This window comes from Magnolia sinica, chromosome 2 (genome assembly GCF_029962835.1).
Source record: "Magnolia sinica isolate HGM2019 chromosome 2, MsV1, whole genome shotgun sequence".
NCBI classification, from domain to species: Eukaryota; Viridiplantae; Streptophyta; class Magnoliopsida; order Magnoliales; family Magnoliaceae; genus Magnolia; species Magnolia sinica.
In genome coordinates this window covers 100,196,308-100,213,402 of record NC_080574.1, presented here as the reverse complement: position 1 = coordinate 100,213,402, position 17,095 = coordinate 100,196,308, and the positions used below count along the sequence as shown (strand labels likewise).

Below are 17,095 nucleotides of genomic sequence, written 5' to 3'. Positions count from 1 at the left end.
CAAATAGTGTAAATCCCCTGTAACGTACGCTACAGGGGTCGTAGCGTACGCTACGGTCGCGTAGCGTGTAGCACAAGTAGTATTTTTTGTTTTTGTTTTTTTCTTTGTTATAAACAGTGGTGAACCCACACCACAACCACTTAAGTTACTTTTGAAAAAAAGCAGTCGATTAGGGTATTCGAAACCCCTTGGAAACCTACGCCGAACGCAACTTCCTCTCCCCCCTCTTCAATCTTGCGATCCAAAGGCCCATCGAAGGGGCTTCTTTGGCCGATTGTTGGAGACTATAAGGAGGTCCATTTGGTGCAGTTTCATGATCATTGGAGAAGAAATGAAGGAGAAATCAGATTTCCCCAATTCCGGTTCTAGTCGGCTATGGAGCTTCAAATTTTAGAGTTTTCATTAATTAAATCTCATCTTGAGACAACAATAGGTACACTTGTTCCCCTTGGTGAGTTTCTTTCGATGTACAATGAAAATAACTTGTTATTTTGAGTTTTTTTTTTTTCTCATTTTTTCCTTTTTAAAAATGCCGGTTTCTGTGTGTTTTTTGTTCGTTATCATATTTTTCATTTCTTTTTCAATATCTCTGTGGCTATCCATTGTTTTCTATGGTATGGCCCACATGAGGCCGATTGAGGAATGCGACATTTGTATTGTACTTGATGCTCTTAACTGTAGGATTTTTATTTTGAAGAATGTGATATATATATATATATATATATATATATATATATATATATATATATATGCTTTTTTCTTACTATTTATAATATTTTTGTTTTTTTTTTTTAAATAAAAAATAAAAAATATAAGTATTGTGTAGCTTATGCTATACGCTACGCTATTTCGCTACACGCTACCGAGGGTTGAACGCTACGCAACACGCTACCGCTATTTAAAATACTGATATATGTAAATATTTATTGAAAGATAATTGGAATTTTTATTAAACAAAACATAAAAAAACAGCAATACAACGGCGTCCCAGATTAACCAAGGAAATCTGGATTACATCTCTTTAAGAATGAGACAGCCCCGGCCCATTCTATGATCAACCCTCTTGCCTGAAGCGAAATACCAACCGCGGGCTTACTAACATTATTGAAACACCGATTGTTTCTTTCTTCCCAAATGGCCCACCAAATACCAAGCAAAGCCATTCTCCAAATGTGATTCTTTGAATTCCCAAGACTCATCCCATGCCAAGCATAAAGTAGGTGGTCCACCGACATTGGGGTGGACCCACATCAACTGGAACCGACCGATCATATTTGCCCAAATAGGACCAACAAACGGGCAATGTAGGAACAGATGGTCCACCATTGACAATCTTCGTAAAAGAGGCATGACAATCCTATATTACTTGTATAGTATAAATTATTATATTATTGTATGTATATTGTATAGTATCAGATCCTAAAATACTAATATAGTATAAGATACTAAATTTGTGGCCCGACGTGGCCCAACCAGACCCAATGAAGATGGGTTAGGGCTGAGTATATGGTATGTCGGGTTGGGTTGGGCCACAGGTTAATCTTACTTGATCTCGAGGGTCAACCTGTGCCAACTCACTGAAGTTGCACCCCTACTATTATACACTGAGTTTCAATTGTATTTGGGGCAGTGTACAAAATGTATGGCCACTAGGGCCATTCGGTTGTCATAAGTACAATTTTTAGTATGTTTTGTGTTCCTTAGATTTTCTTCTTTGATTAGGATTTGCTTCCTTTTCTTTTATTACAAAAAAGAAGAAGAAGAGTAGATGGAATATTTTGGTAAGTAATATGTGGGCCAATAGGATGTTAATATTCATCTGTTTCTAGGTGACAATAAGATTGGTTTGGGAGCTACATAACGGCCACTAAGGTCATATGCATGAACCTATGACATGATTTGATGAATTAAGTAGATGTTATGAATTTCCTTTAGTTAATGATGTTGGAAGGGAGATTTTTCATGTTTTCGAGCCCCCATTTGTTAATTGGAGGATTTCATCCTACTATTTTAATTAAATTAATTAGAATGCTAATGGAATTTACATCCCCAATCCATATTTTGGGCCAAATATCAATTTCTTGACAACAAATTGGAGGATTTGATCTCTATGAGAGGTAAGGATCCTTATCAATTAAGTTAATTCCTCCAATTATGCTACATCATCTTCCCATTTTATCAAATGCTTTTGGTATCATTTCCCTTGCCACAAGAAGTTTCTTTGAGATCAAATTCTACCAATTGTCTATCAAGCTGGTCGATTGTCTTTACCAGAACACCAGCAATTTTGAGAAACTACACATAATTCACTAGAAGCAATGTTGTCCAAACCAGCGATTCAATATGATTCATATTGTATTGTATGGGTGTATGATTGAAATCGTACACCCAAATTACAAATCTTAAATAATCATACGATTCGTATTCAAATCATATGATTATCGTATCGAATCATACAATAATTGTAGAATAGCATAAATGGGCCAAAATAATATTTAAAAAAATCAAAAATTTTAATTTTATTCATTTTTCATCTTTCTTTTTATCCTTTTTCTTATAAAACATGAAAAGGGCCTTCCCTATACTTCATTTTTTCTTCTTCTTGAAAACCTTTTACCATTTTACACATGATATGTGTACTTTATGCATGTTCTCAATTGATGATATCATGATATGCGATTACTTTCCATGGGGTATATTGATTGGAAATGGATTATTGATGGGTTTTTAAGTCTTTCTAGTTTATTTGTATTTTTTTACTTAAAAAAAAAAAAAAGAAATCAGAAAAAAAATCTTACAGTTCACAACATGATTTGCGATTCGATACGATTCGACCCCTGTTATGATATGTGATTCAATAACGATTCTGACAACATTGACTATATATATATATTGTTGAAGATTACATTGACTAGAACATTGGTAAGAGGATTTTAGGAGTGATGCGATGACAACTATGTTTACAAGAAGTCAAACATTGTTTTATTGACTGGATCCCATGCCAAAATCAATTAGAGGTCTGCCTCAAGGGGGATACAGAGATAAACAAGGGGCCACCTAGTAGTGTACAATCAAGAAATGTGAAATGGATCTATGGCTCCAAAGTCGCAATTCCCAAATGCTTGCTTTAAACAAAGATTGCCTCAAACATGTCAGGAATACTAAGACTGAAAGCTTGCAATTCTGAGGCGCGGGCAGAAAAGGTTGTCATCAACAATTTCGAGATGAGAGGCTGATGTGGGAGCTATAAAACAAATTCGAGCCATTCTTGTGCACTTTGAGAGATATAGTTTTAGGCCCTAACACCACGGTTGTGAATAAGAACAGGGATATACTTAGTTTCTTGATCCTTCCAACCAGGTGCCACTCCCCTCTTGCATCCAATTGCACTCCGGGCTTGGGCTTCCACTCCTGCTTCCTAGCAGTTTATACCTGCTAACATTTAGATGCAGACACCTATTCACTCCCGCAGCTGAACATGTTGCTGCTTCACTTCACACTTCGCATAACTGTAGGATATTGGATCCTTTGACAAATACCTGTTGAATTAAAAAGAATTCGACAGTGTTCTGCTCAAGAGAGGAAATGCATTCCCTACATAGAATCCACACGATCCCCTTTCACATGGTAACAGGCTTTTTCTGTATCAACCTTGAATGCTAAGCTTGGATTCATCGCACCTCTTTCGAGTGAATGCATTCATTTGTGATGAAGCTCTCGGCAAGAATTTGTTGATCTTTTATTAATAGCATCTTGAAACAGGGTGATAACTTCACGGTGGCATTTGTGGAAATGATTCAAAAATGCATATCAATCTCTTAGAGCCCTTCTATGGTTGTTTCTATATATAATATTTTAGGGATTGCATCAAGAATTTGTTGATCTTTTATTAAAGCATAATGAAACAATGATATAACTTCACACTATTGTGACAAACATCACCAAGATTTAAAAATCTCCCAACCTCTCTGCTAAAAAAAATCGCTATATTTTCAAAATCTCTGCAGTTTTTAGTTTTCCACAATTTTATGGTAAAATTATCATGAAATCTTCATTAAAATTTAAACAATCATTACATACAAATGTATTTATAATTTTAAAATTATTTATTAATTTACATTAAATATTTTTTAGTTATATTTTCAGAAATATTTTCCTGATAACATTCCAAGGAAAATCACAAAATCGGAAAATCTCTTGAGAAATTCTCGAGCTGAGAAATTGCCGAGATAGAGATTTGTCATATGCTTCACAGAGATATTTTTGGGAGCAATTTTGAAATGAATATGCATTTCTTAGAGTTATGTTAGGGATTTTTTTACATTGAATGTTTTGGATGAGAGTTTGTAGGGGCCTTTTTAAAAAAAAAAAAAAAAAAAAGGTTTTATCACCTCCTTTTTAAGGTCTTTATACATGATACACTCAGAAACTTCTTTTCATGGATATATAGAGGGTATCGGTTTTGTTATGGGCCTCATATGTATGCAGATATATGTAGATGCTATAAAAGCCCATGCGTGTTGGCTGAGCCAGTAATAGTTTCAGCTTTTTACAGTAACAGGATTCTTTGGTTGTTTTAGTTAGTGGTGTAGAAAAAGGTAAAAAAGGAAAAGAAAGAAAAAGAAGAAGAGGGAGAAAAAAAGAAGAAGCTGAGTTCCCTATTTGGTCCAAACAGGGAACTTCCCTGTTCAAAATTTTGTTTGTGGTTGGGCCCATGGTTGGTCTATCCAAGCCTTGATCTGATGGCCCCTATCGTGGATGGACCGTTTGCCCAAAATCTTCCAAATTGGAAGATCCTAGCCATCGAGTCTTTGGCCTTTCCTCAATTGAATATGTTTTTTTTGTGCATTTCTTTTCAACCATGTATTTGCATTCCAACAATGGAAAGATTAGAGTTGACCAGTTGAGAGGATGTTCTGGGAATGGTCCATCCATGATGGGGTATTCAGATCAATCGCTTTGATAGACCAACAATGGGTCCCACATCTACAAACTAAGTTCCAAAAGGGAAGTTAGCTGTTCGGAATGAAGAGGGAACTTGGCCTCAAGGAATATAAATACTCAAGGAACACACACACACACACATATTATATTCAAGGTGTAATGATTTTAAACAAATAGTTGTTTTGGAATCTTATGTGTCCTTGAGTTGTTGGAGGAAATTTATTTTTGGAGATATGTGTCCTAGTGTATCTTTAATAAATTTTGAATAGAAGGAGCTAAAATAGGGATTGAAGTAGAGTTCTCCAGTTGATTTTGATTTGCACGCTAAGTTTAGAATGGAGATATTTACAAGTCTTTTTGAAGATGTCACACGGCATCGATGTCTTGAATGAAAAGAAAAGAAAGTGAGCTGTTAGGTTGGAGAAAGTCATCCTTGCATATTGGGAATAACCCTAATTTCCTTTAATGTGGTGTTTGCAAAGGCGCAGATTCTATCTTAGATCTGATCTCTCTTCTTCTTCTCCTATTCTTCTTTTAACCTCCATCTTCCTTTTAAAGCAATTTAACCTATAATATCTTAATGAAAATTTAATGCATGACACCTGGCTTCACAATAATGTCATTTGCAGCTGATTACAAGAATGAAGAAGAAGTTGGTGAAGCTCTTGCAGAAGCATTTCACACTGGCCTCATCAAAAGGGAGGATCTTTTCATCACCACCAAGGCCAGACTATGTCCCTCTGAAACTTCATCTACCATTTTATTTCTATATGAATTAATGATTGATGTTTCATACATTCTGATTGCAGCTTTGGAATTCAGATCATGGGCATGTTGTTGAGGCTTGTAAGGACAGTCTGAAGAATCTCAAATTAGAGTATCTGGATCTATACCTCGTTCACTTTCCTATTGCTACAAAGCATACTGGTGCATCTCTGCTTTCATTTACTCCCATGTTTGTCAACCTTTACTGTTTTATGGGATTGTGCGTTTTGTTCCACTTCTATATGTTAGCATTTATGGTTTACACGTTTAAGTTTCTGTGTTAGTTCATCAATTTACTTTTGCGAAACTTGTTTCAATTCAAGGTTAGGTAGGCTCAATGTGTAAGAGTTGTAATTGGACAGTTGATATTCTGCATTGAGAGTTGTTATTGGACAGTTGATATTCTCTCTTTTTTCTTTTCCAGGTGTGGGTGCAACTGATAGTGCTCTGGATGAACATGGTGTGCTGGACATAGACACAACCATATCACTGGAAACTACTTGGCACTCAATGGAAGATCTGGTTTCCATGGGTTTGGTTCGCAGCATTGGGATCAGGTAGAACTAAGTCCATAATATGCTATCAATGACAACATGAAGTATTCTCTCATTTGTAGTTTATTTATAGGAATGAAATTCAATGAATTTTATGTTACATGCTTGGAAGTTTAGTTCATGGCATGTGAAAGTGCTTCATTCTATAGTCATAGAAGACTCAAAATGGGTTAAAGCTTATGTTTCATTAGATTCTATAATCAGTTCATCACATTTGGAAGCTTGAATTATGCTTCCCATCTTGAGCCCACCCTATATGTAGTCTCCAAGAAATAATTTCTTATGGATATGTTGGTCACAAGCGTGGATCTTATTCAACAGCATAGGCCATGGATTCATTAGTCTGCTTGAATAAGTAAGCTAACTTGAAGCAACTAGGAGAGACTTGGGGAGCCAACTCAAGTTTTCTTTCAAATACTCATAAATAAATAAAAAAGTAGAAAAAATTATATAAGACATCATTGCCATCTTAGCTTTTCTCCCAGCAACTTGTGCTTGGCTTTAAATGGTGGATTGGCAAAAGATTTACAATTGGCTGCCCACCGGACCATGGTTTCAAATGCCCCTCACGATACAACCATATCGTATTGGTATTGGCCCACCACGATACATGATATGGGGTGATATGGACTCATTTTGCCCAATACGTGCTGATATGCAGTGTTTTACGTATTGACGACATCGGTTGATATATCCCACGATATATCTTATATCCCACCTGTGCGATACTAAACACGCAAGTAGTGGGATATATTTCACATATTTGATCCAGTGAGCATTTTCGATTTTCGATCATATTTTTTTTTTTTTTTTTTTTTTCTGTTGTAAATCATGTTAAATGAGTGTCAAATTATTACAAATCCATGATTGATGTAGGACATGAAATTTAAATATGATGTGCGAGATTTCAGGCTTAAGATTACGTTAGTTCAGAAACAATTACATAAAAATTCCATGTCCCACACAAAAGTCCAAACATTCAATTAAGGGGAATCTGCACGGGTCCAGGCCTACACAGGCTAGTACTGGATTAGTAAAATTATGGACCAAATGATGCTCAAAGGGAAATAGAAATCATCCACACATGCACAGTAACCAGTCCCTAATCTAAGGGATTCACGAATTTCAATTCAAGGAACCCTAGGGGTGAGAAAAGGGGCAAATAAATTAAAAATAATGCAATCTAGGGTTAGGGTTTATGAAAAACTGGTATGAGAGGATAAAATAAGAAGAAAACCTGAACCGGAAGACAATTCCCGCGCGCGGACAGCAACAATGGCCCAGACGCATGTGTGTGTGATCACGGCCGCACGTGTGTGGGGCCCACTATTCAGAAAAAGGCCACCTTGGCCATGGTCTGCCAGGGATGGACTCCAAAACCCCCAAATCTCAGCTCGATCCGATGCACTGTTTGTGGGTGGTGCTCCGCCGAAGTTTCAGCCCTCTTGCAGGACCAGATTCTAGAAATCTGCTGTAGAGAGAAAATGGCTGCAACTATTGATGGATTTGCAGATGGAATGCTTGTAGGAAAAGAGAAATATGGATGGAAGAAGGTGAGATATATGGATGGAAGAGGGTAGGGACGGATGGGGATAGATATGACTTTGCACCACGATAGTTAGCCCTTCGAAAAGGGAGGGCTTGGCACCTACTTAAAATTTTCCACAACTCAGAAACTCAGAGAGTAGAAAAAAACTTGCAGGAATTTTTATTAAACTTCAATGAATCAAAAGAACTACAAGGGGTGCCTATTTATAGGGAAAACCCTATACCCCAAAACTCGCGCCATGTGCGCAACCTATTACTTGGCGATGAAGTAAACTAAAATAAAAACCAATCAAATAAATCTAAAGCATTCATGATGTTCTAAATAATATAAATAAGCAAAACCTAAAGTATGAACTTAATCTGACTAGTGGGCCACGATCATGAGATCCCATGATGGACTTTTCGTGACTATCGGGCCCACTTTTGTGAATCAAAACTTCGTCTTCTAACTAGGAGGCCTTCCCTGGACGTCTTCATCGAGCCAAATCGACGGTGGGGCCCTCCTTTGTACGTACGTGTGTAGGGGGTGGTGTGCGTGCGTGTGATGTCCTCATCAATGATTTTTCATGTTTTGCATGAAAAATCATGGGTTGAGAGCTTCGATTTCGAGATTTGGAGGAGATGGGCTGAGTTGTCGAAAATTGAAAAAAAAAAAAATCAAAATTTCCAATTTCTTGCAAATCAGTTGCAATCATTGTGTCCAAACATAAAATTGAACATGTATTTAACCTAATCTAGTGATTCTTTTTTTGCTTTTGAATGTAGTGCTTGTGTTTCCACACGTCTTCTTACATATATAAAATATATGAATAGAATTTGAATATACTTGCATCAATTTAGTTAGACAACGCATAGATTAGGACCCCATACAAAGAAAACCTATTATGTGAGCTTGTTTGTTGTAATGTTTTGATTTATAAGTGTGTATTGATGTCTTTTTTAACAATCACTGAAGTTTCATTGAAAAATTCGACCAATTTCCCCAATGTTTCCCCATGTTTCCAACAACAACGGATACATTACACGATACAACTGATATATCCCAAGCGGTAACAGATATGTATCTGTATCCCAAGGGTGCGATAAGTAACACGATACCTATATTTCAAACACTGCTGATATGGGGCTGTAACTATCACCCATATTGTATTGGTAATTGTGGGCAGATACTGATATTTAAAGTCATGCACCAGACATCAACCTTTCTCTTTTATCCGAGCTCTTGGAACTGATCACGATAGAGGTCCACATTGACACCACTCACATGCCAACAAGGTCCCACCAAGTATTGGTCCCTGACCCAGCTATTGCATGCATGCCCCAAGGTCAAGCGTGTGAAGTAGGGTTATGGAGGGTCAGTTTCTAGGCAAATTGCTGTGCATGAAGCATTGACATGCATGCAAATTTATGCTTAAGTAATTGGCTGCTTGTAGTGGGGAATCCACTGACACATGATTACTGACATACTCACATGTGTACATGATCAGGTCCCACAGTGCACGCTAGCTCAACTTGTGCATGCTAACCACAAAGGGGCACCTTTCCAGCAAGTAATTGACTAAATAACTGATGCTAACTGACTAAATAACTGATGCTATGGAAAAAGAACCCAATTGTATGGACCATATTTCTCCACTGATCAATTGGACTACCTCAAGGGGTCACCTTTAGGGTCCACAAAACTATTTAGAGAGATTGTGCTGCTCACACCTAGGCTTTCATAGCTAAAGAGTTGCACATTCATCAATCTCTATGGTGCCTTTGTTACCTCTTTTGGCCCATTGACTGCCGCACTCGAAGGTTCAAGACTTGGCAATATGAATTTTCTTGGTTATTCTCTTTGGTCGAGACTTGGAAATATGAATTTTCTTGGTTATTCTCTTTGGTCGTCTGGACAACATTGGCCTTTTTCTTCAAACTTCCTTAGATGATCCTCTAGCTTGGATCTTCGTTTTCCCATCCATCAGCTTCTTCACTACCCCTATGAAGTTTTATGTCAAGTCATATGGAGAGACCTCGAACTCATGCATCTCTTTGGGCAACTCAATCTCGTTTTTTGCTTTGATTTTTGAAAGAAATTATTTTTTTTGGGATTTTCGTTATTATTATTATTATTATTATTATTATTATTATTATTATTATTATTTTTGTTTTTTGCTGATAAAAATGTTATTTTTAAGTTTTTTTTATGCGATTTCTATTTTTTCTTTTTGGATTTTCAAAGCTTTCTAAGTTTTTGTATGTCACAATTTTTATTTTTTTATTTTTGAAAGACAATTGTAAACACCTCCCCTCTAGTTTCTGACAAATGTAAACATGTCCCCTCTTGTTTGGATTATTGCAAGTGCCTCCCCTCTCGTTTATAAATTCATCACAGATTCCCCTACACAGTCTATTAGCATCGTTATTGTTGAGAAAATTGACCCTTTTTACCCCTATCCCATAGGAAACTAGTTGTATTTTGTGGAAAATCTTCGCTCGATTATAGTAATTTTTGAGGTGGTTTCTAGTTTGAAAGTCAATATATCCAAAAGTGAGATTTTAGGGGTAGGCATTTCCAAAGAAAAAGTTCGGGCCTTTGCGGAGGTATTTGGTTGCATGGAAACTTCTTTTCCGACAACGTACTTGGGTTTACCGTTATGTAAGGGAGACCGACCAAGCACATGTGTGACAAAGTTATAGAAAGATGTGAAAGAAAGAATGTCAGAGTGGAAGTCTAGGTACTTATCAATGGGTGGGAGAATGGTTATCATAAAAACATTTATGTCAAATCTCCCGGTCTATTTATGTCTCTTCAAATGTCCAAAATCTATTATAAACACCTTGAAGAGACGAAGAAGGGATTTTTTGTAGGAAGGGTCGGGAGAGACACAAGTTCCATCTTATGAAATGGGATGAAGTTTGCAAACCAATGGTTTAAGGAGCGGGAATTTTAAAGTTAGAAGAGTTGAATCTAGCACTGTTGGGGAAATGGGTTTGGAGGTTTGGGTCGGAGGGAGAGGCTAGATGGAGGGAGGTTATATCGAGAAAATATAGGGTAGAGGAATGGGGGTGGTGGACTAAGGCATCATCTTTGTATCGATCTTTTTACTTATGGAAATCGGTGGCGTCCCTAAAAGAGAGTGTAGGAGGGAATATGATTTCTTTTAGAGGATGGCAAGAGAATCAAATTTTGGGATGATAGGTGGGTGGAAGATTTGAGGCTGGGTGAGAGGTTTCCATTATTAGCTAGGTTAGCTAGGGAAGAGGGGGAGAAGGTGAGTAATTGTTACTCAATAAGGGGCGAGGAGGTAATATGGGTCCCTTATCTTTATAAGAAATCTGACAGATGGAGAGATCAAATAGTTGGTTCTATTGCTTGAGATGTTAACAAAGTTTTCTTTAGTGGTAACGAGGCAGATTCCATAAGGTGGTTAAAGGCTAAGTCAGGTTCATTCTAAGTTGAGTCATTTTATCGGTTTTTTAGTGTGAGTGAGGAAAAATATGGGGTATCTTCAATAGTCTTCCTTTGTGACTCAGGGAGGGACGTGATGAGGTCAATCACCATCTTCCTCAAGAGATATCTACTTCGAATCTACAGAGCTCTCTGGACTCCTCACATAGCTTCTTCAAATATATGAGGGATAAAAGTAGAAATAATTTCTAATAAATTCGAAATAAATTGATTTATGATAAAAACGAAATTACAATCCTTTAAATAATGAGCTCAAACCTAGGACGGAGTTTTAGACTCAAATTCCAACTCAAACACCCTAAAAAACGTGATTTTCTATAAATAGTAAACTTACTATTTATAGACGGCCTCCATTCCTGCTAGACTCATGGTTTTCGGCCAAAAATAGTAAGTGTCCAATTTGGCCTAACCACGTTATTCCCTTAATTTTTCTAAGACCCTTTCATGTTGGGCATGACTCCTACAACACAAAAGGATCAAAATTTATACTCGAACTAAAACTTACCATTTATAGTAAAAACAAAAATAAAAGGGACTTTTGACCGTCGATCTGATGGAATCTCGCAAATTCGGCTTGGCAACCCGGTGTAGCGGGGTTGGTTGGCTAAAGTAGCTTCTCCTACCCCAAAATCATATATGATATGTTGAAAAACTCGTCCTGATTTGCGAGATACGGTGTTTTAAGGTTCTGACGGTCCGGATCATTTCTGTCTCCAATCGGGCCTTCTCTGGTCCATCTCTTTGCCATGAAAGTGTCTGCGACCCGCTCTACATCACTTTGGCATTATGGTGCTCCTTTGAAGGTGGCGGCTTTTGGATGGCTAGTAAGGAGGAATAAAGTGTTAACAATAGACAATCTATGTAAGAGAAAGATGATCCTCCCAAAAGTTTGTTTGATGTATTTCAAAGATGCAAAATCCGTGGATCATTTGTACATTTACTATGTATTCGCCAGGGAGGTTTGGGATCATTTTCTTCAAATTTTCGGGGTGCTATGGGTGTTTCCAAATAAGATAGAGGAATTTATCATTGCTTGGCATAGTGAGGGGATAGGGAAAGAAGGGAAAAGGATGTGGCGATTAAGCTTGCTAGCGAGTCAATGGGCTCTATGGTGGGAAAGAAATGAGCGAGTCTTTAGAAACAAAATAAGTGGAGCATTGCAAGTCTTTAGACGGGCAATTCTTAATGTGAAAGAGTTGGAGGAAGCGTAGATTTTGGAGTCTCCTCTTCATGTCCTTTGAGGGGTGTTTCTATTGTTGCAGTTGTATTTTTGTATTTTTGTACATCTTGGCTTTGGCCTTTTTCAATGAAATCTTGTCATTGTTTAAAAAAAAAAAAAAAAAAAAAAACTAGTTGTATTTAATTAAAATTTTTTTTTTTGAAACATCCAGAAACATTTTATTAATGAAGTAAGGTTGCAGCCAGAATATACAAATTTACAAGAGCAAGCACAAAAAAAGATTACAGCTTAATCCAACTATCAAGAAAATGTTCAATAGCCTTCGATGCGATTGACCATTTTTATATGCGCAACTTTTGTTCACTTGTATCCCAAATGCAAGGTTGCGAAGAAGTAATAATCTTGGTGAGACCGAGGTCGAACCCACATGGACTGAATGCGTGTGACTTTCTGAAGTATTTAGGTTTAAAATCAGTAACTAAACTTAAAAGTTGTAATTGAAAGAGATGTTGTTGTTAGTTAAAACTATCAAGGTAAAGGAAACTAGCGCGCCAAGGATCCACTTGCAGTCATCTTAATGCATCGTTACTTGATTCAATCAACACTTCAACTGGAATCAAAGTCCTAATCTATCTAGTCAGAAGATTCAGCAATTAAAACATCACAAATATCCCATCATAAATCTGAACATTCATAGCCTCAATTCCACTTATAACCATCCAGTTGAATTGATTGTAGAGAGTTCAAAGCATGTATCATGCCCTTAGTCAATGGTAGATTAGAGAATTCTACAGATCAAACAATCACATAATAGAAGAGAAAACATTCATGAAGTTCCCAAGCATCCACTGTGCCCGAAGTCGACAATAAATCAAAGTAAATTAAAAAATACTTCTTTAATTAAACCATAAACTATGAAATATCCAAGATGAAGATCAAACAACTTGAATCAAAGTAAAAACAACATTAAAACAAACTACAAGCTTCACCTCTTGGCTCTAGCTAAGAGATTAGCCAACCAAAGACATGATTAAAACTAAACTCTTAAAACAAAACATGAAAAACTAACTTGAACGGATGGATTGAAGAAGATGGAAGACTCCGTGAAGTTCTCCAAAACCTTGCTCTACTCCTACCCTAATTCGTGTTTATAAGCTCCTAAAAGACCCCTATTTATAAGCTTTGTTTGGACCGACTCTGAAATTGCCTCAATTTACGCAGTTGGCTTACGCTTTGGCTGCAGCCGCTGACTTCGGTCACACCGAACTTGGAACATCGATCGGACCGAATTATCTTTTGGTTGCATCGAATTAACTCTTTTCGTGCCTGAACTCTCTGTTCACCTTCGGTCGGACCGAGCCTTCCTTCGGTCGCACCAAACCTGTATTCGGTCGCACCGAATTAGAATTCAATTGAACCGAATTAGCTCTAAAATTCATCGTTCCTCGTTAGATTGTTTTGCGCAACTTCAATCGGACTGAAAGTCGAGCCAAACGGTCTGTTTTCTGCTGTTGATCTTGCAATTTTTCCAGTCTTTTCTTCCTACTTTGCACTTGTTTTTCTTGGATCTTTGCCATGTAATTTCTTTGTTCTTGACCTCCAAATCTCCAAGCCTTACATTGGTAATCTTTTGAGCATTAATTCACTGCTTTTAGCATCATTTTCTCCAAAGCTCTCGAAATCACCTCATAAGAGAAAACAAGTGAAAATAAATCGATCAAGCACTATCATGTTCATAAAACCAAGGAATAAATAGGGAAAAATATGCAATATTTCACACTAAACAACTTTCCTCTGATGAATACCTCCACAACTCACCCTGCCCGATTTCGAAGACACTGGTTATTCCTTTCTAGCCATAGGAACCAAATCCCCGTAAGAATACTTAGGTGCTAAACTTTTGACCCCGACTTACTTGAAACTCCTTGTCCATGCCTTGTGAATTTACCAATAGAGTTTGACTACACTCACATTACTCCAAACTGATTGAAAAAGTTGTCCCATAGTTGCCGTGCAAACGCACAATGAATGAATAAATGATCCACCGTTTCCTCGTCTTGGAAACACATTACACATACATTTGGTAGGATCATCTTCCTTTTGTGAAGATTAGTAACTGTAAGCACCTTGTTACATCCCACCAGCCATGCTACAACGGCCACCTTTGGAGGCACGCCACAACGCCAAATGAAAGCAGATGAACTGACCCCAGCACTAGTCCCCCCTCTACCAAGCATCTTGAAAAAAGATTTAACAGGAAGTTTTCCCGACGTCTCTTTCAACCACACAATTGAGTCCAATTCTAATCACAATGGCCTCACCTTGGAAACTAGATTTAGTAAATTAACTAGCTCCTTGAATTCTTTGTCACCTAAGTTCCTTCTACACTGTGTGACCAAATAACCTCCTAGCCCTATTATAAGGTAAAACAACTCGCAACCAATATGACTCCTCCCCATTAACAACATCACTAATGTAGGGAAAACCTCACCCAAGTTATGCTCCCCCACCCATATCTCATCTCAAAACCTAATCTTCGATCCATTACCTAGGGAAAAACCATCCCCTTACAACACCTTACTCCTTATCAACGCTACTGATTTCCAAAGCCAAGAAGACCTATACAACGATGGGGAGTATGTCCACCCCTCCAAATCAATACATACTTCCTACCCACCAACTCCCTCCATAGAGTTTCATGGGTTGATGCATCATTTATGCCAATCTTTTGGCATTGTCTTATTCTCATCCAGTTCGCATCTTATAAAGACCAGTTGTGATGTGATGTTTTGCCTATGGATGTAGGCCACATCATCTTGGGTAGACCTTATCTTTTTTATCATGATGTAACAATATTCGGTCATTAGAATGTTTGTTCCTCCATGCATGATGGCAAGAAGATAAAGTTATATCTCCTTTTGCCTAAGAGCACCCTTGAAGTTAAGGAGGACGTTAAAAAGAGTGGACAGAAGGATGTGAGGAAATCGCAGCCCAAGTCTCTCCACATATTAAACGCCAAAGAGTTTGAGCGAGAGACTTAAGGCGGATTCGATGATGTGTGCCCTTGTGGGTAGTAGAGTTTGTAAGGCCCGTACCTTAGTCCGTACCGTTCCGTAGACTCCCGCAATCCTTCTTGTCGAATTCTAGCAACCCTTGACCTGTAATCGATATTTGCGTGCGACCCTAAGTCGCATCCAGTGATTTTGAGTTGGCTCGACTCGAAACTTGTACCCTAGCGACCGCGCCATCGCCGCGTCTCATGTGCTAATACGATACCCAAGCCAGAAGATGTGGGCCCGCGTTCATTTCAAGGAAAACGCCGCGCGTGTGAATTCCGAGAGAATCTCTACAACCTATCTCATCAATCAATCAAAGTCAAGTACCCACCCTATCACAAGTACAAGCAACCATCCCTTTCCCATTCCCAAAGTCAACTCTCTCTCTCTCCACCCATCCCTTTCTTACAACTCCATCACTCCACCCATCACCCATCACTCCATCTCTTTTCATCCCATCACCTCTCTCTCTCTCTCTCTCTCTCTCTCTCTCTCTCATTCTCTCTTCACTCCCAAGCAACCCAAGAGAATCCCACGTCCAAGCTTCCCAAGCAACCCAAGTGTGGCCCACTTTCCTACCTCAATCTCCCATCTTAGCCGTCCAATCTTCATCATCCTCCATCAAGATCGAAGCTAAGGAGCCTAGGAGTTCAAGGAGCTAAAGAAGAAGGCCGATAGGTGGGTGATCCACCGTTGATTTTGTTCTAAGGGCTCACTTGTTGTGGGACCCACTTGATGTATGCATTGTATAAGGGAGGGCCCAATAGTGGCGGGGTCGCTCCCCCTCACATTTCTCTCTCTCTCTCTCTCTCTCTCTCTCTCTCTCTTTGTGATTCCTTGTGGCCCACCACGATGCAAGATGATCCTGACCGTCCGATCGTGAGGCCACTTTGCTGATACCTTTTATGGGCCCCAGATGAAGGGAAGCATAAGAATCAGCTTGATCCAAACATGTGGCCAACTGGACATGGGGCTACCATGATGCATGTGTTATCCCCAGGCCGTTCGTTTAGCATCCAGGGACTACGTGGGACCCACTTGATGAGGAAGCTGATCGGTTGACGTACCTCACATCAGCCATATAGCTGATGTACTGACAGCAGCATGGCCGTAGGGCCCACACCTGATATATGTGCTGTTCATCAGCATCGTCCATTGCTGGACGGTGCCGTATAGGGCCACCATGATGCAACATCCAGGCCTTCCAGGGCCTAGATGTTGCTGTCCTCTTAAAAAAAATAAAATAAAATAATGATAATAATAAAATAATGTAAATGTTATATCAATATAATATATTATATATAATATTTGATAGTGGGCCCCATGTGGGACCCACCTTGTTTGGAAAAGGATTGGCTGGCGTGCGCTGACACCAGCTATATTGTAGCTATACTGATGCAGCAAGTTCTGTGGGTCCCTCTAATGGATGTGTTCCATCTAGACCGTCCATCCACCAGCTGAATAGCTGCTGGATTGACGGCGGTAAGTTTTGTGGGTCCCTCTATTGGATGTGTTCCATCCAAACCGTCCATCTATTTGGTAAGCTCATCTTAAGGCTTGAGACAAAAAATGAAGTAGATTCAAATCTCTGGTG

The 17,095-nt window shown here is 38.5% G+C and overlaps 1 protein-coding gene across 1 annotated transcript in view; it reads left to right on the top strand.

Annotated features, from left to right (window-relative positions):
* Window positions 1–17,095, top strand: part of LOC131237305 (NADP-dependent D-sorbitol-6-phosphate dehydrogenase-like) — a 32,629-nt gene that overhangs the window by 4,576 nt on the left and 10,958 nt on the right. Inside the window, exons 2-4 of the mRNA XM_058235008.1 lie at window positions 5,574–5,668; window positions 5,754–5,871; window positions 6,134–6,266. Of these exons, the coding sequence (XP_058090991.1) occupies window positions 5,574–5,668; window positions 5,754–5,871; window positions 6,134–6,266 (346 nt within the window). The remainder of the gene's footprint in view (window positions 1–5,573; window positions 5,669–5,753; window positions 5,872–6,133; window positions 6,267–17,095) is intronic.